This window comes from Lissotriton helveticus, chromosome 8, assembly GCF_964261635.1.
Source record: "Lissotriton helveticus chromosome 8, aLisHel1.1, whole genome shotgun sequence".
NCBI classification, from domain to species: domain Eukaryota; kingdom Metazoa; phylum Chordata; class Amphibia; order Caudata; family Salamandridae; genus Lissotriton; species Lissotriton helveticus.
In genome coordinates this window covers 165,142,625-165,168,250 of record NC_136069.1, presented here as the reverse complement: position 1 = coordinate 165,168,250, position 25,626 = coordinate 165,142,625, and the positions used below count along the sequence as shown (strand labels likewise).

At 43.0% G+C, this 25,626-nt stretch overlaps 1 protein-coding gene across 1 annotated transcript in view; it reads left to right on the top strand.

Moving 5' to 3' along the window:
• PCP4 (Purkinje cell protein 4) overlaps positions 1–25,626 on the top strand; it is a 208,487-nt gene that overhangs the window by 96,711 nt on the left and 86,150 nt on the right. Inside the window, exon 2 of the mRNA XM_078655934.1 lies at positions 23,034–23,085. Coding sequence (XP_078512060.1) covers positions 23,034–23,085 — 52 coding nt within the window. The remainder of the gene's footprint in view (positions 1–23,033; positions 23,086–25,626) is intronic.

Sequence of the window (25,626 nt, the reverse complement as noted above, 5' to 3'; positions counted from 1 at the left end):
GTAGTGTGTGAACTCGAGTTTCCCTACTTTATTTTTCCTTGCAATATTATATAGCGCAAACTCGACAACATGGCATGAGCACAATTTACATTACAGAAGAACACATTAATTTGTGGTAGGCACGGGGAGACAAAGCGATTTGCCTGGAATCACAGGATGTTGAGCTGATGCCGAGATTCGAACGTAGCTCCCCAGCTCTAAAGTTCGCAATTCTAGAACTTGTGGCGGGAGGTGTGTCTAAAAGTGTATGTCGGTGCTGGCCATCAATGAGAGAGACCTGTGCATTTTTCAAATCGGTGGTGAAAAAATATGAGTATGTTGCTGGAGATGTGGGCCGCCGTGCCACCAATGTACTTACCGGGGGAGGGTAAACACCCATTATTCCGCAACTTTCTTTCCGCATACCATCACTCCGCATACTTTCATTACGAAAGTACCATGACTCCGCAATACCATTATAACGCATGGCATTACATTTTATATGCTTTTACCACGCATACATTTATAACGAAATTCGTTGTAAATGCATGAATGGTAAAAGCATGTTTTTTTTAATGTTTGGATAAGGTAAGTATGGGTATAGGGGTATATGTTTTGGGGTACCGAGGTATATGTTTTGGGATGTTTGGGTATTTTAAGGGTTCAGATATAGTTTTGGGTTATGGGGTACAGGGTTAGTTTTAGGGTTTAGGGATAGGTATGGGTTTTGGGGTACAGGGGTATTTTTAGGGTTCAGGGCTAGGTTTGGGTTTTGGAGTATAGGGGTATTTTTAGGGTTCAGGGGTAGGTTTGGGTTTTGTGGCACAGGGGTATTTTAAGGGTTCAGGGCTAGGTGTGGGTTTTGGGGTACAGGGGTATTTTTAGGGTTCAGGGCTAGGTTTGGGTTTTGGAGTACAGAGGTATTTTAGGGTTCAGGGGTAGGTTTGAGTTTTGGGGTACAGGTTTATTTTTATGGTTCAGGGCTAGGTTTGGGTTTGGGGTACAGGGGTATTTTTAGGGTACAGGGGTAGGTTTGTGTTTTGGGGTACAGGGGTATTTTAAGGGTTCAGGGTTAGGTTTGGGTTTGGGGTACAGGGGTATTTTAGGGTTCAGTGGTAGGTTTGGGTTTTGGGGTACAGGGGTATTTTTAGGGTTCAGGGGTAGGTTTGGGTTTTGAGGTACAGGGGTATTTATAGGGTTCAGGGCTAGGTTTGGGTTTTGGGGTACAGGGGTATTTTTAGGGTTTAGGGATAGGTTTGGGTTTTGGGGTACAGGGTTAGGATGGGTTAGTGTTAAGGGTGTTGGGGTATTTTGAGGAGTAAGGGTGGGTTATGATTATGGAGTGCAGGGGTATTTAAAGGGCGCAGGGTGGACACCCGGAGCTGGAATGTACAGAACCTGGGAAGAAAAAACAATGAAATATTGGGCACAACGCTCGCTTTTTTTCCCCGTAATTCTGCGTCCCGCACACGCCCACGCCCCCAGCACACGGCCACAGCACACGATATGAGACATGGCATGAAGGGCGAAACGTACCACACGCCCCCAGCGTTTGTCACGCCCCCAGCACATGCCCACAGCACAACACAGACACGCCCACAAGGGACTACTTTGCTGGCATGGTTCTTTTACCTTTTAAATGTATATTGTGGGCGTCTGCGTAGCCTATGTCCTTCTGCTGCAACTGCCCTTTCCAACGCTGTATTGGGTGTTGTGATTGGTGCTGTGGTTCCTGAGATTACCCGCCTCAAAGGTTTGGGCTCTCTCTTTATTATATTAGTACAGATTCGTATATGTTTGTGCACGGAAACTTTGCAGTTGGGTCAGAGATCTTCGCACAGAAATAGATAGCCGAGATGGAGGCGTAACCTCAAAGTTTGTGAATAGCATTTTTTAGTACATTAGTGGTTCTTCTGTAATACTCCTAAATGCACTGCAAAATGTTATGTTATGTTATGTTATGTTATGTTAATTGGGTTCTTCTATAGCGCAACGGCTACTCACAAAGGAGTGTCCCGGCGCTTTGGCGAAGAGGACCTTTATTGGAAAGAAAACATAACTGGGAGTAAAAGACTTCACAATTCCTAGCTAAACAGCCAGGTTTTTAATGCTTTTCTAAAAGACATCAGACTAGGGGCCTGTCTCAGATCAAAAGGCAATTCATTCCAGGCACATGGAGCCAGGTAGTGAAACGAGCGCCCCCCTTGACGAGTGCGTTTGATGGATGGGACGCACAATTTGAGCAGGGAGGCAGAGCGAAGAGCTCTGCTCGGTTTGTACAGAGCGAGCCGTTTACTAATATACCTGGGGCCCAGGTCGTGAAGAGCCTTATAAGTTAGAGTCAGGCTCTTGAACAGCACCCTTTTGGCTATAGGGAGCCAGTGCAATTCCTTAAGCAGGTTAGAAGTACTCGCTCGTCTAGGAAGACCATAAATGGCCCGTGCAGCTGAATTTTGCTGTCTCCTTACCAAGTATTTAGGAAGACCTAAATAAAGGGCATTTACATAGTCCAAGCGAGACCCTACCAGTGCTTGAACGATAACCCTGCGATGATTCACGGAAATCAAAGGAAGAAATTTCCTGAGCATCCTCAGGATACCGAAGCATTTCCCTGCAAGACTGGCTATTTGGGGTCCAAAAGTCAACTCATTGTCCACAATGATACCAAGATTTTTAACCCTGGTACTAGCATTGGTAGGAGGGAAAAGATCCTGAGGCCACCAACTTTTCCAATTTGGTTCAGAGACACACCCAAAAAAAAGCAGCTCCGATTTATCGGAGTTGCATTTCAGGCCGTGTCTCTTGAACCAATCAAAGACTGCTTCTAAACAGCCTCTGATACGTGCCCCATCAAACATCTCATTCTTGTTCTGGGTGAACAAGAGCTGGGTGTCATCAGCGTAAGACACGATCTGAGCGCCAAACGACTCCGCAACCTCTGCAAGGGGGGCCATAAAGATGTTAAAAAGCAGGGGGCTAAGAATAGAATAGGTTTGTGAATGGACCCCCTATGTCCCCAAATATTATCAGGTGCCTCAAGGTCATTGGGGATGCCATATTCCAGCATATTTTCCCTTCTACAAACTTTAATCTTAAATTCAGTTGATTAATTTGAGATAAATCCAGACTAGAACTGGGTAAATGCACTGAGTTGCTAAACAAATAAACCCAACCCGTTTGGCAAACTTTGACTTTGTGAACTTGAAATGATGAACACCTGATTTCCAGTTCTCGAGTATAGCATAGCTGCAGGGACACATTGAGCATCTTCCAGGCACTGTATACATTCACTCAATAATAGCAAGAGGGAATAACTATTTTGAAGGCACATACTGCGACAAGTAAAGACATTCATCCTGAAAACATCTCTGAAGGCATTGCCGCAGAAGTGAAGAGCAATCAGGCTGGCTACCGCTAAAAGGGTGACAGAGTTTAATTTGGGCAATATGCCAAGGTAATTTAGGATGACGTTTAAATTTAGGGTGTGGAATATTCACATAATTTGCTTTTGCTTAATAATGCAAAGTTTAGGAGAAATTATGTGAAAACATGTAAAATACAACAGCATCATTTCATGCTATATTTTAAAGTGAAATGGACATGAGGATGCTTTTCCTGCAAGGAAATGTTGTAAAAAACGGTAACCGCTTGCGCCCTGGTAAATGTTACCACGAATGGTGTGCAATTAGGCAACATGGCGTGACAGCCCGAGCTAAATTTAAAAATCCTATAAAACTGTTTGAAGCTGAGGTTGAGGACAGCATGGCATAAACATCAAAGGCTTTCAAAACTGAGCTTCTCTGCCTGATCCTTCCTGTTGGATCTGTAGAAGATTCAGTCACCTTCTTTTCATCATATTAGTGGTGTACCTTCGCAGACACTCAAGCAGAACATCCTAGAATGCTGGCAAAAAGTTCAAGTAAAAAAAACTATCTTTGCATTGTACCATTTAGATAAGTCTCACTGGGGGTGCTAAAACTCTTTCTTACATGGGTAGCATGGAACGCCAATTAGGGGATGTGATTGGAAATGTGTTGTCTTTGTTTTGACCATATGTGGGAGGTCTGTGCATGCAGTGACGTCTCTAGAAGTGGGGGTTAGACATGGGTGACATATAAAAATGGTGGGGCCATATACAAATATCCGAAACATGCAGCTAGGCTGCTGTCCAAAGTTCTGGAATCTTTGTAAATAGAATCATAAAGATGGGATTGCTTCACCCCGAAGTGCTGACGTATATATCATTTGAAGCTTGGAACAAACCCACACACATATTTGTGTGTGTGTTTTATTAAAGTGTTTAAATGTGCGAAATCTCATTGAGTGTGTATATGTCTTTATATGTGTGTATATAGATATAGACACATATGAATATATGGATAAACTAAGATTTAAACACTTAAAGTTGCATGTTGTGTGAGATGACCACCGAGGTGCAGTTATGGTGTTATGGGACACAGTGCTCAGCAATGTGATAGGTGAAGAACTATGAGATAAAGGCACAGTTTATGTTTTTTGGTAAACTGGCAGCTGTGATGAGTTCGGCAGGATGTATGACGGTACAACGAGTGGTATTACCACGCGTACCGTTACAACGCAGGTTTTTCAACACAAGTCGTTACAACGACTTGCGTTGGGGGGTGCTGGATAGTGAATAGTTTAATTAACTATTCCAACTCCAGTCCCCGTGGATAGTAGGGAAGGTGTTGGATATTAAATTAAACTATTCCCTATCCTAGAACGCCCTCCAGCGAAAGTTGTTGTAATGACTTTCGTTGTAATTCCTGAGTTGTAATGGCAGTGCGGGGTAATCCCCGCGTTGTCATTGCTGTTCACCGTTCTGCAGGTCCCTTTATGGTATTTCTTACATTCGCAGGCTACTAAGTTGGTTGGACCGTCCAGTCTGAGGATTTTTTTTATGTTTATGGTGCAGAGCAGGCATAAATTGGAGGGAAAGATATGCAGGAGATGTGCTCGGTTGGACTTCATTAAAATAATCCCGTATACGAATGTCATTGTGAGAAGTCAAGAAGCGGTCATAACATGTATTTAATTGGGACTTCAATTTATTAAATTAGAGCCCGCCGGTGACTAACTGTGTGTGGCAGATCTGCACTTGACCTCATCAGATCTCCCATTGCTTTAGATATGAGTAAGCATAACTTTGTTAACACACAACACAATGCTAGCTCTGGCAAGGTTACAAGGGTAAAGCTGGCCATGTGGGGCTCAGAAAACCCTCAGTAGGCTGAGAACCAGGGGCTGCTTTCAGGGGTGGGTGGATGGCAGTTCAGCCTGACAAACAGATGTGAGGGGGCAGACACAATTTGCTTGTAGACACATGCATACTGTGTCCCCTCAATTCTTCCTGAGGACAGTTGGACTCACTCGCTACAATCATTTGGTATTGTATGGGTCTGATATGAACTCATTTTCCAGGGCTTCTATTAGTTCTTGGTCCACCACAGATGCCTAGCAAAACCATGGGTCTTTGCCTTGCTTACCTTTGTGATTCCACTGAAGGGTACAGTAGTACCTGCATATTAGTAGAGAAAGAAAATGAAAAATATGGTGGCAGTTTCCAGGATACGTCTGAGCAATGTTCCGGGCCTTCCCTATGCAATCTAGGGGGAGGTACTGTCAACCAGAACTGAGGTCCGTCATGTGGTGTTTCCAAGCTTATCCCTCAAGGTTATTTGTTTTAAAGCCATGTTCTGTATACTTTTTGTGATGGTGAGGTTATCATGGACAAATATAAAGGGTCTGGTATGGACCTATCTTAACAACTCCATTGTCGACTGACTCGTGCAGTGCTCTCGGAGGACCCAACCCACATAAAGCACTATAATTCCTCACTTTCACATTGTACGGCAAGTACTGCTTGCTACGTGGGTCCACAATGTACAATTGTACTTTGACTGTGGAGTATTTCACTGAGCCTATCTTGGTGCAAGATTTGCCTTCAAGATTGCATGTTTGAACTTCCCCGATTATTTGATGCGGAGCACTTGGCTGGCCACTTCTCCAGCTGTGTTGGTGTGATGGTGACGGATTCAGACTCATCAGAACTCCGGCAGGTACTGCAACGACCTCGGCAAATAATAGAGGGAAAACTACCGGGAAGGTAAATGGACGAGAGAGATGGAATGAGACATAAGCAGGAAGTACGGTGACCACCAACTAAGATGTGAGGCATTCTGATGCATCTGCAAGGGGGCTAAAGCACAGAGAAGGGCATGGTAACAAGAGGCGAAGAATGCACAAGCAAGCCGCATGGAGTGGTTGACAGGAATCCACAGTATACACATGGAAAGTCAAACAATAAAATTGAAGCGATCACAAGGGCCTCGTGGGCTGACAAGAAATAACACTAAATACGGCGGAGGACCAGACTTGATCCACAGCGTCAAAACGTGAGACACTGGCCTAGCCACCACATAGACAAACAGATTCCAAGAGCTACCTACTCCAAAAGTTGACCATTTCTAGAGGTTCCTAAATCTTAAGAAGACAGTCTATTTTGAGACTGGAACTTGCCAACAATGTTTTCCCTGCTTGATACATTCTTTAACACTCTTACAGATCCCCTATGTTTAAAACCTTGGCTTCTTTTGACCACAAGGTTCTTCAAACCATATTTTTTTTATATATTTTTGATGTTTATTCCTTCTAGGTCTTACTATTGTTGCACTTTGTCTAGCTGAGGGTTGCTCTTGTTACTTTCATCGGCATCTGTAGATGCACTGCCTGGATGCCCACATGGGTCTATCCTGTGCTTTATAACATGCCTAATATTTGAACAAAGCACAGACTGGGTGAGGGGGGCTGGAGGGTGCGGGAGGGTGATCATACATTTGGGTTTCTATGGATATTAGCATAGTGCACTGAGCTATTTTATCTAAGGGTTTTTATTGACTGGTTGATTATTTAGATGCATTGAGCAAATTCTTGCATGCATTCCGAAGTTCACAGAGATCTTTGCTTCTCTGTGCCTATGGTCCACGTCTTTGCACCTTTTTTCCATGCAACTTGACAACATTTCCTTGAAACGTTAATCAGTGCAGAAAACAGACGTGCTATTTTTCCCCGGTAAATTTGTAAAAAAAAATTCTAGCACTATAGTCATTTTTGCCTCGAAATAAACTAAAAGTGGAGCAAAAATACAGATCTTAAACCGCGTGCAGAAAACTCCGTGACCTCCTGGTCGCAGGTATAATCCTATTGAGAATCACCGGAAGTTAGAGAGCAAAGATGCTACTTCCGAGGCCCTTAGTGTGGACTAGAGAGCCACCATTGTGAAACATGTGCAGCCCTAATAAGGTGATGGAAACTGACTCACGCTGTGTCTCTGCGTCGCCATCACATGCTCTAGCCCAACACTGTTTTCCTCATTCGCTAATGACCCAGGAGACTATTCCTCTTAGTGCCTTGATGACATCGGGGAAGAAGCCTAGGATCACAAATTGAGGTGAGGGCCTTTAGCTGAGCCCAGCTTTAGATAAAAGAAATTGGCCTGAAGGTCGTTTTTCCAATTACGATCCATCAAATTAAAAATAGAATCTATAAAACAGACTTGCTCGGTGTCGAAATCGCAGCCACTTAAGGATGCCAAGCTTTCTTAAGAGTAATAATAGCCTGATTGTTTTGGACAGTAGGAAGGAATCTGATGGGGCGTGTTTGATAGTCCTATCTCACAAGAATTAATTTAACATTTAAAATTATCGCTTACATGTTTTTTCAAGACAAAAGGAGATTTCTCATTGATGGAATAAATACTGTTCTGCACTGCTTATCCTGCCTGCTCCTCATTTTACGGCATGAAAAAGCAAACTTAACTATTCTGGCTCCTCCATTCTAATATAGCACTACTATTTTTTCTCCCCATCACACTCGTCACTTCACCTGCCCCCTCCTGGTCTCTTACAGGTAGATTCATCAAGCATTTTTGCGAGCGCAAACGGTGCGAATCGCAAAAATCGTCTGCTTGCGCCCGCAAAAATTGCATTTGGGATTCATCAATGGTTCATGCTCTCGCAATTTAAGAATTCGCAAATAATTGCGAGTTCTCAAATGCGATTGCATTGAAGGAATTGCAAATTGCGATTCCTTATATGCAATGCATCAACCATTTTTTAATTGCGAAATCGCTATTTTTGGCCGCTATTTACCGTGAAGTCTGACTTCGTGGTAAATAACGAAAACTTAGAAAAATGCACTTTAGTGCATTTTTCTAAGTTGTATGTTACACACACACATGTCCTTTGGACATGTGTGTGCGCAACATAAGTCTACATTTACATTTCAGAGGTGCTACAGGGTGTCCTTTGGACACCCCTGACACCCTTGAAATCGCATCCTTATTTGCGATTAGCAAATTGCTAATCGCAAATAAGGAATGACTCCCCATTCATCAAATAAGGAATGACTCCCCCTTCATTCCTATGGGCTAGGCCATAGGAATGAAGGGGGAGTCATTCCTTATTTGCGATTAGCAATTTGCTAATCGCAAATAAGGAAGCTGTAGAAATCGCAAATAAATTTGCGATTTGTACCTGAATTCCGTTTTGCGAGTCTTTAATAGCGATTCCTTAATAATCGCTGTTAAGGACTCGCAAAAGGGGACAATGATGAATCTGGGGGTTAGTCATTACTTATTCATGAGGTAGGTCACAAATTACAACTCACTCTAATTGATGTCCATCATGGAGATGGTGGACTGCTGGGGTCAGCAGACCATCGTGTCTATGAGCACTTTTTAAATATATACATATATATTTTTTAATCCGGGCTCTTTCGCTTAAAATAAATTGAGTTTGTTTTAGAGTTGGTAGTGGTCCCCAGAACCACTGCAAACTCCCATTTTATTCCCATTCACAAAGTGGAAAATACTCCAATGGGGTCCCACCCCTTTTGTGACCACAACATTGATGCATAGCATTGAGAATTGCAATTTGGAAGGAACGCCCTACGCATGACCCTTCCTAATTGCGATTCTTCATGCTTTGTAAACCTGTTGTGCGATTTGTTACATAGTTACCGAGTCACAAAATGGGTTTACAACACAGTGGGTGTAGGACCTTTGGCCGCCCGCATGTAATGTAAGCGCAGGAGGGTGGGTGTGCTGGTGATTCCTGCGTATGCCGCCCCGCAACCGCCGCAGGTAAAAGCGGAAGGGGGGAGGGTGGCCGCTGCCCCCAAAACTTGTGCTACCTGGGGAAGACTTCCCCTCCAAACCCCCCTTGCTGCAACACTCTTACTACATTTAGCCAATTAGCGCTCATAGACTTTGTGATTTATAAATCCCATGCTTTGTGACCACTAAATGGCTTTGTACATCTGGCTCCAAATTCCTAACTCTCTGGGTGTGTAGATGATCAGGGTAGTGTTTGAGTATCTGTGCGTTGCCTCCTGTTTTGACCTACAGACCCGCACAGCAGCCTTGTTTGCTCTGCTTTGGAAAGGTGCACCCCGCTCTTGCAGGAGAAAGGGGGTTCATCTGTGATGCAATGGCAAGGCGACGTCAGCGATGGAAAATCCCAGTCCACTTCCTGTTCTCAGAGTTTGCTAGTTTAGAACGAGGAAGGAGGCGATGTTGATGCTAAAGTGATCACAATAATATATCAAATATACTTATTAAACTTCCTATATTTTCCTCAGGAGACTCTTAAAACTGAGCTCTGTAGATTTGCTTTCACTGAATGCATGCCACGACCAAATAAGGGTCGTCTCTAATCAGTCCTCACATCCTTCAGCTTTCCTACAATTAATCATTTTTCACCGACGTGCAATTCATTGCTCGCCTCAGCGCTCGGAAGATGCCACTGTGAACATGCAGCACTGTACTAAACTCTATGTTAAATAGACACACGGATACATATATACAAACATGAACCACAATGGACAGCCACAACGAAGGATATTATTATTGCCTGCATTTAAAGGAATCTCACTGCCCTTTAGAGGCTTTATTAAAACATATATAATATTTGACACATTTTGGCTCGTGGTCAGGGAAGCAGATCATTGGCTGCTGCAGCAAAGCTGTCTCTCCCATCACACCACTCTCTCCAGACGATTTAATCTGCAGAGATGCGCCTAATCCACTGTATCTTGTCACATGGTGAACGTGCCACAAAGGTACATTATTTACTGATACAGTGTTTTATGGGCTCCAGTCAATACCCTCAGCAGGCCTGTCATTCCAGGGCACTGCTGCAGATTCATCCTGACATTGACGGATGCTGCGAGCCTGGGATACATCTACAAGGGGAGCAGGAAAGACATTCAGCAACCCGTGCAGTTCTCAAATTGCCTTCTTAAGCAATGGCCTTCAAGGGCAGATGCAGCCAGCAACTGCTGAAGATGGTGCACCCTTCTCTAGTTTTACTCAGCAGTATTAGAGGTGTCCAAATTAGGTGCACGAGGGCCAGGATAACTACGTAACAGAAATCTGAATAGAGTGAATTTAATTGGAACTGATATGCATACTTCATAGTCTTCAAATCTGGCCTGGGTTGTGCCCACCTGGACCCATGTTGGACACTGCACTAGATGTAGTTGTCGTGCCACTACACCAAGCCGCCACTAGGGAACACCTCTGCTTTCCCGTAGTGTGTTTTGGTAAAGAAGCTATTCTGTTATGTAAAAGTGCATAATTCAAATGTAATAAGGTGGTAATAAGACTACATACAGGGAAGTAAAAGACGTGATTAATGCGTGTGTAATAAGACCACAAAAGAGCCAACATGTGGCCCTCAACATCAGTGGGGCCTTGGATGTGTTGGCTATGAGACATGTAGACCATAAACTAAAATAATTATGCATCTTTCAAGTTTTCAGGGGCTTCTTATAATAGTAATTGAAGTCTCCAGCTACTACCAGGTGATTGTAAGAGGCTCTTCATGAGCAGATTAATTTAAAAATAAGATTTTGCAAAGTTGGCTATAGCAGGCTAAACAGCACAAGGGAAAATTAATTTTCAACGCAACTATATCAACCTCCAGGATAGAATTGCAATCTACCAACAAGATGCTTAAAGATGGATGGGGGATTACTGCCACCCCCCTACCTTTTTTATGACTCTTTCTGTTTTTAGCAAAAATAATATATTCCTGAGGTAGGATGATTCCTTCAACCATGTCTCAGAGACCCCAGAGCCCACATTTATCCTCCTGGGTATACCTAACGAAGTGGATATTGACAGGGCTCAGCTGACACTGGTAACACTAGGCCTTAATGTTGCCAAGAGAGACGCAGCGAGGTGGTGGGAGGTGGCGGAAACTCCCAAGAGGAAAGTATGGAGGAAGGGTATGGACCTCTAAATGGCCACCGAACACGTGACCTGTACTACCAGGGGATGCGCATGTAAATTCCACAAAATTTGGGGTCCATGGAGACGATACTACGGGCTAGACTTACAAGGCAATGTCCCATACAATAAACATCATATAGCCAATCACACGGATGCCATGGAACAAACCAGGCCCCAGATTCATCAATGTCCCGTTTTGCAAGTCCTTAATAGCGATTTTTAAGGAATCGCTATTAAAGACTCGCAAAACGGGATGCATGTAGAAATCGCAATATTTTTGGCGATTTATACTGCTTCCTTATTTGCGATTCAGTAATTGCTAATCGCAAATAAGGAATGGCTTTCCCATTCATTCCTATGGGCCGAATGAATGGGGAGTCATTCCTTATTTGCGATTAGCAATTAGCGAATCGCAAATAAGGAAGCGATTTCAAGGGTGCCAGGGTGTCCAAATGACACCCTGTAGCACCCCTGAAATGGTCATGTACACTGGTGTTGCGCACACACATGTCCAAAGGACATGTGTGTCCGTAACATACAACTTAGAAAAATGCACTAAAGTGCATTTTTCTAAGTTTTCTCTATTTACCACGAAGTTATACTTCGCGGTAAATAGCGGCCCCAGATTGCGATTTCGCAATTTTCAAATGGTTCATGAATTGCATTTAAGGAATCACAAATTGAGATTCCTTAAATGCAATTAATCACAATTTAGCGTTTTCTAGATTTGCGATTTTTGCATTTGGGATGATGAATCCCAAATGCTAAAATAGCGCTCGCAAAGGGCCAGATTCTCAGAATCTGGCCCTTTGCGATCCGATTTCACTTTGATGAATCTGGCTGTAGGTCTTTAAGGACAAGCTAAACACATGGTGAAAATCCACTGTATACGTATATAAGATCTAAACGATGGGCTATATACAATGTCGAGATAAATGTTCTCACTTAATAGTTACAATTGGTATAATATTAGGACGTTCCTTCTGAAATGTACCTCATGCGAATCTTGTTACAGTTATAAATGTTACTATTGTGCTTTTTGCAATATTTGAGATGTAAAGGAAGAAAAAAATTAAATAAAAACATTTGTTAAAAAAAAATGTCTCACAGACATAGAGAACGTCAGTTGAGCCCTCCTCCAGTAGGCCATAGATTTCTGTGCTACGTTTGCCCAGAGAGTGGGCAGTATTAGTCCTATTCGTGCTCATCCCAGTCAGTGCGAGCCACCCTTCCTACATTAGCATCAATGACCTTCGCCTGGGCTTGGTACGTCAGAGGTATCCTGGGAAGGAAGGCCTCTGTATGGCACCCACCATTTTCATTAGTTTTCCTGTCTTAGGGAGGTGGGATCACTTCATAGGTAATGCCCGGTTACTCACCCATAATATTCATTACTCCGAGTCCTGGTCTTCCCGTCCCATTCCTGAGCCCTTCCCTCCCTCCCTGTTTTTTTTTTGTGGGGTGATTGTTTCTTTGTTTTCTGGGCGTCTTTAGGTAATGAGTGTGGGACGAGTATGATTAGGACTTCAAGTAATGAAGATTACCGGTAAGTAGTCAAGTAATTCTGATGAGTTATGATGGATACATCGCACAGGCAGCAAGCCTTGCCTCTCTCCTGTCAGCTCACTGTGATCACCTCCGCTGCCCAAAGTATCGTCAAGAAGTGCGGAATGACCCTTGTTTCATTACGCAAAGCAGGGCTCGTGTTACTTCCGGGAACCTTAGCTTACCTTGCGCTGTAGTCTTCCGCAAAATATTGTCTTACATCTAGAGACCTCGCCCAGGGCCTGTGGGCGGAGGGCTCGCGACGGTCACTAAACTGAGGCTAATGGAAGGCAGTTCCCTCTATTCTCCTATAGATCGGTGCAGGCTTTGCTCGTGTGCTCTCATGACGTGGGAAGGACTCAAATGAGAACAGGTCTAAGTGCAATTACAATACAATACAATGTAACCCCTTACCAGCCGGTCTAACTGCACAATTTGCACAGCTCATTACAGAGCGTGAAATGGGGTCCAGCGGGCTGGGCGCTTTCTTTCTCCTCCTCCCAAAGCTATTGCAAGAATAAATCACAGCTGGAGATGGAAAAAAAGCAATTAGAACCGACTATAATTAAGCGCCTGCTTGCCGCACAATTCCCAGAGGTGCAGAAGGAAGTGATTTTAGCCCCATTCATAAAAAACACACGAAGATAATTACAGAGCGCGAGTCAAATGATTTTCAGAGAAATGAAACAGTTTAAGTATTAATGTTTCTCATATTCCTCCTCGTTTCCTTTTTTCCACCTTTGGGAGCTGGAGGAAAGCTGATGGCCCTAAAAGTAATTTTTTTTCCTTCTATGTTCATGTTGATTGTGCGTCTGTTGAGCACAGGGCCGGACTGTGGAATTTATAGCTGTCCTGGCAAAATGCTCAAAACCAGCCCTGCTCCCTTCGTCTCCACTCACTACCTCTCTTTTTCCATCCATTAATTCTTAATTCTCTCCCTTTCTCACCCACCTCTCTCACTCCTCTCCTTCTTCTCTGATTGCTCTCTCTCTCTCGCCTCTTTCTCTCTGTCTCTCTCTCTGTATCTCTCTCTCTGTCTTTCCCTCTCTCCCTCCCTCTCTCTCTCTCTCTCTCTCTCTCTCTTTATCTCTCTCTCTCTCGCCTCTTTCTCTCTGTCTCTCTCTGTATCTCTCTCTCTGTCTCTCCCTCTCTCCCTCCCCCACCCCCCCCCCTCTCTCTCTCTCTCTCTCTCTCTCTCTCTCTTTATCTCTCTTTCTCTCGCCTCTTTCTCTCTGTCTCTCTCTGTATCTCTCTCTCTGTCTCCCCCTCTCCACCCCCCCCCCTCTCTCTCTCTCTCTCTCTCTCTCTCTCTATTTATCTCTCTCTCTCTGTCTCTCCCTCTCTGTCTCTCTCTCTCTCTCTCTCTCTCTCTCTTCCCCTCCTCTCTCTTTCCCTCTCTCTCTCTCCCTGGTTGACTCTACAACTGTCCATCAAACTCTAAATGAAATATTAAATTTGGGGCAGCAAAAGATGCCTTGGATATTATTACAGGTCACCCTTAATAATGATATCTCTTAGGTTTAAAAGGATAGCAGTCAAGAGAATGACAGATGACAATGTGACAAATATCCTATGGGCTTTTTATATCAATTCCAGATACTACCTGTAGTCATGCAGAATGATAGTCTCCCACCTCTGCAACTTAGTGCACTTGCTTTTATGTTTGGAGGCACAGGGCCTAGACTCCTCACCAGACTGCTAGAGTCTCCCAAGTGTAAAAATTAGCTATCTAAGGGTAAGCCTGAGGGCTACTTAGTTTAGAAAATTCAATTGTATGAATGACTGAAAAAGGAATATGATAACGAACTATGATAATCCAAAATAAAATAAGAATACACATGGATCAGGATCAGCAGGTTATGGGAAGAGTATTATGGGATTTGTTATGGATGTGACGGCACAAAAGACCTAACGATAACCACTTCTATAACTCTTCTAAATCTTTGCGATCAGGTTTCAGCAAAGACGGGATTGATAACTTTCCCAATTCACTAATATCCATCTACACAAAGAGTTCACCCCCACTGTTAAAGAAGGATCCCATTGTATTGTATTAGCCTTTATATAGTGCTTCCTACTTTAATGCAGCATTTACACCAGGAGGACGCTCCTTCTGAACCCAAGGTTAGTGGTTAATCCAGTGTTATTCGTTATTGTTGGCTACTGAGATTAGTCTTCTGCTCTCTAGGAAACTATTCCGGGCATTTACTCCTGTTTGTTGGCAGTAGATTTAATTAATAGGAATTAGGTGTGATCATTAGTGGGGGTATGTGAGTTCATGCAGATGATTGGTGGGATTAATAGTTGGGCTAGAGGAGATTAGGTACTGATTGGTTTCAGAACCATGGTTATTGACGCAATGTAAGAAGGAGAACTGCTTAAAGGGGAAAAGCTATATTATACGAAGATGAAACGTTGCATGATATAATCAACAATTAGGTAGCTTGCTGCTAGAAACCTCACAGCACTTAATGTAAAACTCAAACTTGAGTGCCAAGGGTGGTCTCTATATACTGCTAACAACATGGGGCACATCACCATCACTTTTTCAGGAGAAATTTAGAAGGACAATTATACGACATACTAGTGAAGTGGGATGCCAGAAGACATGTATTGATATGGCACAAAGTACACACACTGGGCAAAATGCCAAGATACACGCAGTGCAGTGTGTGTTCAATGAGTTCATCATCAAATCATCAAATCACAAAAAGAAGCTTATTACAAACTTATGTAATGATGTTACAATGTTATTACACTCTGATGTGGTAAAACCGCTTATAGACCAGCAGAAATAGCAAAAGTCCAAGGGAGGCAACCAGGAGGCAAGAAAGGTTCACACCACAATAGGAATATTATGAACCCTTTTATACCTGCTACAACACAGTGACACATGTCGGGTCTCATCGATGCCTACCACCTGGAAATGGCGCCGCATAATCTGCAGGGACCAGTAGTGATGTTATGTCCGAATGAGGTCGCACACTGCTCGTCCCATCAGCGTGTGACCCCGGAGCATGATGGTCGATGTGGTCGGTATCAGCGGGTGCGCTTCTACCCAAGTCTTAAGTCTTGAGGGTGTTCACAGGTGTGCTTGCCACGGGGTTGCTGCGTGGGCTGCTGAAAATATTCGTAGGTCCAGATACCTCTTAAGGCGCGCAGGTGCGTTGTCTCGAGGTCGTCACCTCCACCGGCTCAAGGGAGCCTGTATAAATAGTATGCCCGAATGAGGTCGCACACTGCTCGTCCCATCAGCGTGTGACCCCGGAGCATGATGGTCGATGTGGTCGGTATCAGCGGGTGCGCTTCTACCCAAGTCTTAAGTCTTGAGGGTGTTCACAGGTGTGCTTGCCATCCCTGGACACGTGTTTCGCGTTCATTAATGCTCATCAGCAGGGATTAGGCGTGTGCACCAGTAGTGATGTTGGTTGTGTCCTGCATAACCTGAAGTTTGTGAGCTGGTGGCCCAACATCAGGCTAAGGATACTAGCTAAGCCCCCAAGTTCCTGATTTGGTAGACTGTGGTGGACCCTACAAAATGTTACAACTTTGCACACCATGACAAGACACACAAAGCAATGACGCTTTTGGGTTGTATTTATTCACTGAAAATTATATCCTAATAACTTTACCGGAATTAATCATTAAAATCTAACACTCCATAAAGGTGCATGTGTATCTTTACCCAATAAAAATTATGGAGCCAGCATTATGCTATCACTTTGCGATATCGAAACAATTTTAAGATGAGTCACAGACACATGGGCAGTCACTTACACTTGCAAACAAAATATAAATAAAAAAGCCATGCACAAATACTCAAGTCCCTTTACCCTTACAACTGTCCCTGGCAACTGCTGGTAAATACCATGGGTATAGCTCAGTTTTACCAAGTGTGCCTCCAGATTAGTGACCAAGGGACAAAAAGTGTGATTTCCAGTATATATGTGTCAAAAAGTTCCATCCCTCTCGCCTGCCCTTTGGGAGGGGGGAGACCATATCCTTGCAAAAGCTTCACATTTAGAGAAAACGATATGTAAATTTGTCCGAAAATCACCAATTTACTAGTCGAAAAACAATAACAGTGGACTCTGACAACACCTGCTGTCAGAGTCTATGCAAATGGAAACAATGTGTTCACAAATGTCATTACATTGTTCTGAGAGCTGCACCCCATTCTCATGAAACACCCCATACTCCCATCATCATAGCATTCAATAAAAGATGAACATCAAATTGTGTATTCCCTGATTGTTTAATGCCCCTGGGTTTGCGTAACATTCAATATTTGTAAATTGGTAACCTCCACCGGGAATAATAATACTCTTTCTTCATCAATATTTTTTTATAGCCTTAGAGCCACATAGTAGTGGGCTCTACCGGCCATTAAAGGCCCGCTACGTTCGGCTCGGGCCTTTAACAAATGAGCGAGCCTTAAATGGCAGGTAGAGCCCACTACGGATGGCTGTAAGACTATTAGAACATTCCGCCCCTAGAGGACAGAATGTTCTAATTTGTAAAACAAAGGCCTCATGGAGTCGGACTCTGTGAGACCTTTGTTCACAGCAGCAGCTATGAACTACATTGGAATGTTGATGGTCCGGGCTTCTACCAGGCATTAGAAGCCCACAGCACTCCTTTGTCTTCAATGGAGCTCCGTAAATTCCAATGTTCTAATAAACTTTCAATCCTTTCTCCCAATTACGCCCATGCCTCCTCACTGGCACACCACCACACCAGATCTCTTCAACATGCTCCTCTAGTGATGCTGTGTAGCCGACCCAGCAAGGGTCTGAAGGAGACTACGGGGAGTCAGAGACAGAGCTCTCCACCGCAGCAGGAGGCACTTCTGGTCAGACCTGGGAGTGAGGCAGGATTTGTTTTACTGTGAGACCTTGCTGGCTGACAAAGTTCTGTATGCAGAACTGGCTCATTGAGTATTCTGAGTACTGTCAAATGCCCATGAATGGAGGAAGAGTCAATGACATGGTTGTATCCCATCAGCCCAGGTTTAGAGTGGGGGTGCCTTTCCTTTTGTCACAATTCCTAGTCTTGAATCCTGGGCCTCTGAACTCAGTGTTAAATGCCAGGGTGAGATTGACCATTTGACAATACCTCAGGGAAGGAAACTCATTGACTCTATCACCAGTTCTCAGCGATGAAATACTAGCAGGTGCATCTGCATAGAAGCCTCCTGAGGTGGTAGGCAGAGGCCTTTCAGTCCAGCAATGGGAAAGCATGACCTTCTGAGAAGGATGCTGTAGTTGGAGGGGGAGATTAAGTGATTTTCCCAGAATCACAGGATGTTCAGCGTCATTTTTTTGTAAACATATGTTATTGATTTTCATTGCAGCAATCAGATATTCACCATCACAGTTACCAAACATCCTTCCCCCTAATCAAACTGGTGTCAGGATATTCAGCGTCATTGCCGAGACTCAAACCCAGTTTCCTAGATTCAAGGTCGACTGCCCTAGCCGTTAGGCCAAATCATCTGCCACATAAGCTGCTGATTTTAACAAAAGAAATGTGTTTATAGCTCAACCGGTCTCAGCATCAAAAAGTTTGAAGACCTCTGCACTAGAGGCTGGAGCCACATAGGCAGGAGGGAAGTTCTTTGTTTCATGGTGGGCCCTTAGGTTACAGCCACAGTCTGTGAGGGTCGCATACTTCCCACTGTCCCCAACTCCCAGCTTCACCCTGCACTCAGACTCCAACATTGCATGCATCCTCACATCCTCACAACAACCACACTCAACATTCTGCAACATGCCCACTCAGCCCATGCAAACACAGGCACATCATGCCACTACCTCATCCCCTTTCCCGACACACAGGACAAAACAGACTCTCACTGGGCATGATGTTGTCCAGGCAGATCGGACCCGCTGCCAGGCAATGCCCCCGCTTTGAAAGCCACAGGGCATGTGCCCCCAGCCTCAGCAGCATCAACTAATGTTGGCCCCTGCATCAGTACATGTTGCGCGTGCTTACCCTAAGTGGGGAGGGAGTAGTGTCACTTGCCTTAAAGGATTGAAGCAAAGAGAAAGTAATTATGTCATTATGTAGAAACCCGAGCAGCCTTTTCAGAGAAATTTTGTTATGGAAAATAAATACTTTACAGAGTAACCACAAACGATAGGTGTACTTGCAGAGTAAAATATTTACTTAGAAACTGATTCATTGAAAGGTATAACTGTGATAAATAATTGTAAGTGCTACTATGAAAAAACATTAAAGTATTTATTTTGAAACTAGTGAAAGAATAACTATTTAAATAAAGGGTTATATATGCTCTAAATTAATAGGTTAATGTTGACTTTAAGGTGTAATTTTGGGGCCACAGATTAGCGTAAGAGTTCGGGTTTAAGTAGAGGTTATGTTAAGGGTTATAGTTAAGGTAAGGATAACAGTGTTAGCGTTCAGTTTGGATCAGTTATAGAGTTATGGGTAGGTTCAGTGTCATGGACAGAGTTTAAATGAGGGGTTGTTTAAAGTTAAGGTGGATGTAAAGCAATTTGGCTCTGAAGGAATTCATCATAACAGGTTCATTTTATGAGTCCTTGATCTTAAGTTAAAAAAATGATGTTTCTCTACAGTGGTTTCTGTATAAAGCAATTTCTCTACAAAGGTATTCCTTTTAATTATGATATACATCAGAAGTCGAGTTGAGGGCTTGGCTTGAAGGTGGTACCAGCTGTATGAGATGGCGGTTTCAACTTGACAGATGGACGTTTGTTAACATACTGGATCCCTTGTGGAGCAGCTACTTGAGTATTTTTAAGGACATCGCGTTCCTGGTGGTTTTTATCATATTACTGCAAACTTTGGGAGTTTAATATTCGGGTCTACTATCATCTAGTCACAGACCATCAGCAATTTCATGATATACGAAGATATCATGTTCCTGTTGTTGTTTTTAATAAAATAGCCGCTACTCTGGGAGCCCAATATCTGGTCTTAAAGCGATCGAGCCACAGATTACCAGCAACTTCGTGATAAACGAATTATCATTCACCCATGGTGGCACGAAAAAAACATCTCCCAGAGGAGTCTTAATTAATAAGGACACTTACTTTGGATTTCCATTCGGCCTTTTTAAGTTCATGAACTTATGGTGATTACTTTTATCGTTCGGTGTCAGCATATACTTGGGGTCTCTGAATACATCTTACAGATACTAAATTCTAGTGCAATAGACGGTTTCCTGAAGAAGGCAGCAATGCCGAAACGCCCGTAGTCCACATCTACCGCATTGCTCCCATCAACGTTACGTCTATCAATGTTGCAATTCTTTGTATTGAACAGTATGAATTTTGTCACATATTATCTATATGATTGTTTTGCAAAGAATTTTCTGATGAGATAAAATATTTTTTATACATATATATATATATATACCAAAAAAAGAAAAAAAATGATAATTTAAAAATATGAATCAGACTGAATAATAAAATGAAATAGAATTTCGTAGACATATGTTTGTTAACTTTGGTCAATTTGGGAAGTTTCAAATGAGACTAGTTGTTGGTTGTACATTATGATGAGACCTAGAAATGTATATGTCAATTCGTTGACCTAACTGGCTACAGACCTTTACTTAAAGTGAGATGGCATCAGTGCCACCTATCTGACCTCCATACTCAGTTCTACTCACTGCCTGACCTCTGGGGGGGACATTAAAGTCCACAGCCTCCCACAGGCCATTATAGCATTGGGTATTTAAAATAATGCATATGAAACTAGCAAGTTCCTGCTGTGACAGAGAAATTTAAGACTGGCCACTTCACAAATCAGACACCAAACCAGCATTCATACTGCAACACATTACGTGGACACTGGAGGGTGTTTATATACTTCTGTTCCCAATAAAGAATACATTGTCAGCCAGCATATGTGTTTATATGTTTTCTGATGACATTTTGTATTTGTATTCTTTAGGCATATGTGACCTTTTAATATGGGATAAGCAAAATACTATATCTCCTTCTGTCCTATACTGCCTGACCTTCTAAACTAAATCTTACTGAGCTATTTCCACCAGACTCACTGACCCAGCCTGTATAAGAACTACCCAAAAGTAGTAGAACTGTATTTTCTAACTATACTACTGTCATCCAATAAGGCCCTATAATGGAACAAGCGGACAGTAGTAAATTACACAGTCTATAACGCATACCCTCCATTCCCTCTAATTACAGAGACTTATTAGGAATGCAAATCGATACTTAACTAAAGTATATGCATCAATAACAACAATCTACAACCTTCTTCTAGATTACAAAATGCATGCAACTAATTAGTATACCAACTCTAATAATTTTGCATTGTATATGACTAACTTCAACACTTATATCTAGCGCTGCAGATTGCCTCTAGGCTCCATGAAATACCATGCTACCAGCCTGAATAGCGATCAGTGTCTAGTAAAGAATAGGAGGCGCTATATAAAACTAGAACACAATACAAAGAAGTTTGTGTCAGACATATACTAACCCTGGGCGGAATCCTACGCTACGCTCACGGAGAGTGCATTCTTTGCGCAACTATGCACTACACCAATTGCATGTAGCACAGTGCAAGAACACATAGCGTAGCGGGCATTTTTTGCTCGTTCGTGGTCCTCAACATCAAGTTGGCGACCGCGAGCGAGCAAAATCACCATCCCGGTGAGACTTTTTCCTCGTTCGTGATCAGCAACATCAAGTTGCCGATCGCGAGCGTGGAAAATAAACCTCCAGGCGAGATTCTCAATGCGGGGAGGTCAGGTTTTTCATTGCGAGTGGTCGCGTATGCTCTCGACCACTCGCGATGAGAAACTACCAGTCCGCGTTGAGAAAGGAGCCACTCGAGTACAAATCTACTCGAGCTGCAGAAAATGACCACTTGCACTGTGCAAGATGCCGTTGCAATGATTGCACAGTGTGGACAAGCATCCGACACTGTGCAATCAGTGCGAACAGCATTTTCCCTACTGCACTACGTATTTCGCATAGCTACGCGTATCTTGCATAGTGCAAAGTGCACTTTGCATAGCTACGCGTAGAGCTACTACGCGAACTCTGCCCAGGGTTAACATATACTGGCCTCAGTTCAATACTCCTAGAAGGACGCTCTCTTAGAAGCCAAAATATGATTGATTTTTCTGGTTGTTGCCATAACAGATAAGTCAAGGGTATTCTAACCTTGTAAAGCAGACCTCCCTCTCAACCTCTTTCAGAACAATGGGTTCATGCTAGTAAGCGTGGTCAGCGCCGCACTGGTTTGATAGTCACACTCAACCATGCTTTGAAGCCTAGTAAGGAAGCCTAACCCTCTCCAGAAAAAAATGGAACCCAACTGCTGCAGATTACAGCAAAATTTTGAAATCGGGGCTAAGTGTTCACAAGATTGGGTAGCCCGGCATGCGCTAAATTGAGAATCATATCATGTTATGCTACGCAGATGTGTAGAGCGCACTATCACCTGCGAAGCTAACTAGGACATTTATTTATATATTGGAGCTTCATACAGCACTATGGGTCTCTTGTCGTTTATCACAGACTGCTAAAAGTGGACAGCCACAGATTATTGAGTTGATGGGGGAAGTTAGAATCCAGTTGGTGCAGAGCGGACCTGGTCTATTATTTCTTCAAGTGCTTCCCCCCTTTGTGATGGTTCAGAAAAGTTCTGTTTTCAGGCATTTCCTTAAATGTAGATGTTTAGGGTCTGCTCTGGGAGCAGGATTCATTGCGCAGGCTGGGGCCCTGCACTCCTTCTGGTTTCCTCCACATTTAATCATTTTGAGCTATTGCTGCCTAATAAGAGACCCGTCCAGCTCTGCAAAGGTGGCAAAAAATCTGCTCAGATGCCAAGGACTTCAGTTTCCAGTTCAGTCTGGCACTCAATGACTACTAGACTTGATGTCACAATTTTAGACGTGTAGTGTAGGCCCCGGCAGCAGCTGCCTTGCAGGGGGGTGCCCCCCCTTCAGAGGGCCCCCATTCATTCTAGAGCCTATGAACATCTGTATTCTATGGGGATTTTGAGGAGTGCTCCACGCATCTGCAGATGGCATTAAACCACTGAATTATTTCACTCCAGTGCTTAGAGGTTGTGAAAAGCGACCAGTTCTAGTGACAGTTACCTGTACTCACCTGTTTTAGGTTTTAAAAAGAATTAAATAAACTGTCTGACACTTTTCCCCCTCTTTTTTCAGAGAAAAGGAACTGGGGCAACTGGTAACAAAGACAAGACATCTGGTCGGAATGGTAAGTCCATGGCTATCTCAGTTTGGAAATAACTGTGAATATCCTGTGATGGTTTGCTTGGTACGATTGAACCGAAACGTATAGATACAAGGATTAAGAAGCTGTTTCACAAATATTTTACCACAGCTATTTTACAATTTGTAGCGCAGGGAATTGCTCTGTCGGAAGAAATTCTATCAGAATCAGCCAACACTGTCCCCTGCTGATAGGTTTTACTACTGTGGGTGATTTGGTAGGAGTCACTCTGGGAAAATCTACTAACATGGGAGCTCTACAGTGGTTAGGTAGACCAAACCAGCACCAACACTGCACACTTGTGGGTTTGTGGGTATTTACACAATTTCAAAGTTACTTTTAAGGTATGCCTGCACAGCACTTGTGCTGTGCTTGAGAAATCTATTGCTTTTAGTATAAACTTAAAAGGGACTTAAATCCCGCCTCCTGTCTTTCCAGGCTTCTCATTGGTTCCTGTAGCATATTCTCCTGCATTTACCAATGCTTGTTCCTCTTCTGCTTCTCTTATCATTTTCCTGCTGCCAAAATACTGTTAACATCTGCTTTCATAAAGGTTTGCCTTTTCCTCTTATAGCATATTTAGATAACAATTTAGCACTCGGAGAGATTAAGCGAACCGGGATCCCCAGCTCTCAAGTCAGCAGCTCTGGCTGCTGCAGCACATCCTCACCAGTCTCATGTCAACTGTCAGGGAGCTCTTTCTTTTTTCTGGACAATGATTCATGAAAACGACTCTTTATTCATTACATGGGCGACACCGATGCATTACCAATGCTTGTTTGAAGAGCATGAGAAAATCCATGTCCAGAGTGGTACATTTAATGGGGGAAGAGGGCAAGGAATACGTGGGAATAGGTTTCTCCATGTGGAAAAACAATAGTAAAAGGTTCTTTTGGCGCACCCCAGTGGCTGGTTCCCAATGCAACAATCCATCCCGAAATCTACGATTTTCATAGATTTTTAGATGTCAGTTAACGAAGTCAGGGCCGGCTTTAGGCATGTGCAAGCTGTGCACCTGCACAGGGCCGCCAAACCCCAGGGGCCGCCACGCCAATATATATATATCCTTAATATAATAATCCTCTGAGGATGGATACATATTTGCGTGGCGGCCCCAGTGGCAGGGATTTGACGGCCTCCGGCTCTGTTCCACTTCCAAACACAATGACCCCCTTCCTGAGCTCCGGTGGGCTCTGCCCCGCCCGGACCCCCTCTTCCGGGGCCCCCTACCTACGCTCACTGCCCAGGGCCGCCATGAGCCTAGAGCCGCCCCTGCTGAAGTGTTTTTAATGCCTTTTGTGAGTTAGGACACTCATATTTGGCAATTTATATTGAAATGGTCTGTGTTTTGGGACTTTAATCAATTTACAAGTCCAAGTAGTTATAAGGGTTGCAGCTCTGCCATAATGATTTTATTTCTCCATTATTGCAGTGTTGAATGTTTCCACATGACTTCTCATCTAAAACCATCTTGAAAAAATATTTTTTTAATTTAGGGAAAGGGATTTTAGGGACTAAAATCAGAAAAGTGACTTATCAATGGGTTTAAGACAGAGTATGTATACTTCATGTCATATTGTTCTCATTTGATTATATGCATTGAATGATCCCGCAGTGCTGTACTTACTGAGCACTGTGACAAAATATATGTATCAATGGCTAGATAATGTATATTTAACACACAGTGCACACGAGGAGAGTAAGGTACAAAAAAGACATAGACTCAATGAAAGACTTTAATACGGGTAAGTGAGAGCCAATAAAATGTCAGTTTACTCACACTTATAACAAATCAGAAAGTCTTTCCAAGATTGCTTCAGAGTTCTTTATTCTCTCTTTTTTAAACAGTTGCCTTTTCAATGCTTTCTGAATACACATAGTTAGGATTTAGTCGTCAATGTTTGATTTTTAATTAATTTTATAATCATGCAAAATATTTATTTTGGGCCTGAAAATGGCTATCCGCGTGATTTGTTTTTGAGGGCTGTTCAGTGAAACCATCTGTTCATTATTAATCCCTTCCAAAGACTGATTTATAAATCCACCACTAATGAAATTCTTGCTATAACTTTAGTAAAAAAAATGAGAAACCTTCACACTTCTTAAAAAATGTGTGACTGTTCGTTGCTTTGCCGATTCAACAAGAATTTTCTTATTTTAGTTTTAACCAAAATAATTTTGCGGGAGTTCAATACTCACTGTAATGTGTTTTTGTTAAATGCTGATAACTGCTCAATGGTGACATGAATGTTCATGTTGAACATATTTCTACAATGTTTTTCTTTAGTACAAGTGTTCCCTCAGTTTGACAGCAGCTAATTAATCCCTGTTCTGAGTCTGAATTAATTCATAATGAAAGAGAGACAACTTGTTCACAGCTGTTTAGTCTAACCAGTCACACAAATAAAATGAAAATGTTGATTTTACAACACTAAATTAAAATAGGACATGTTGGGATTTGCTGACATGCTCACATGGAAGGTTAAAACTGGCATGACTCAATAGCATTGATAACATGGTATAGGT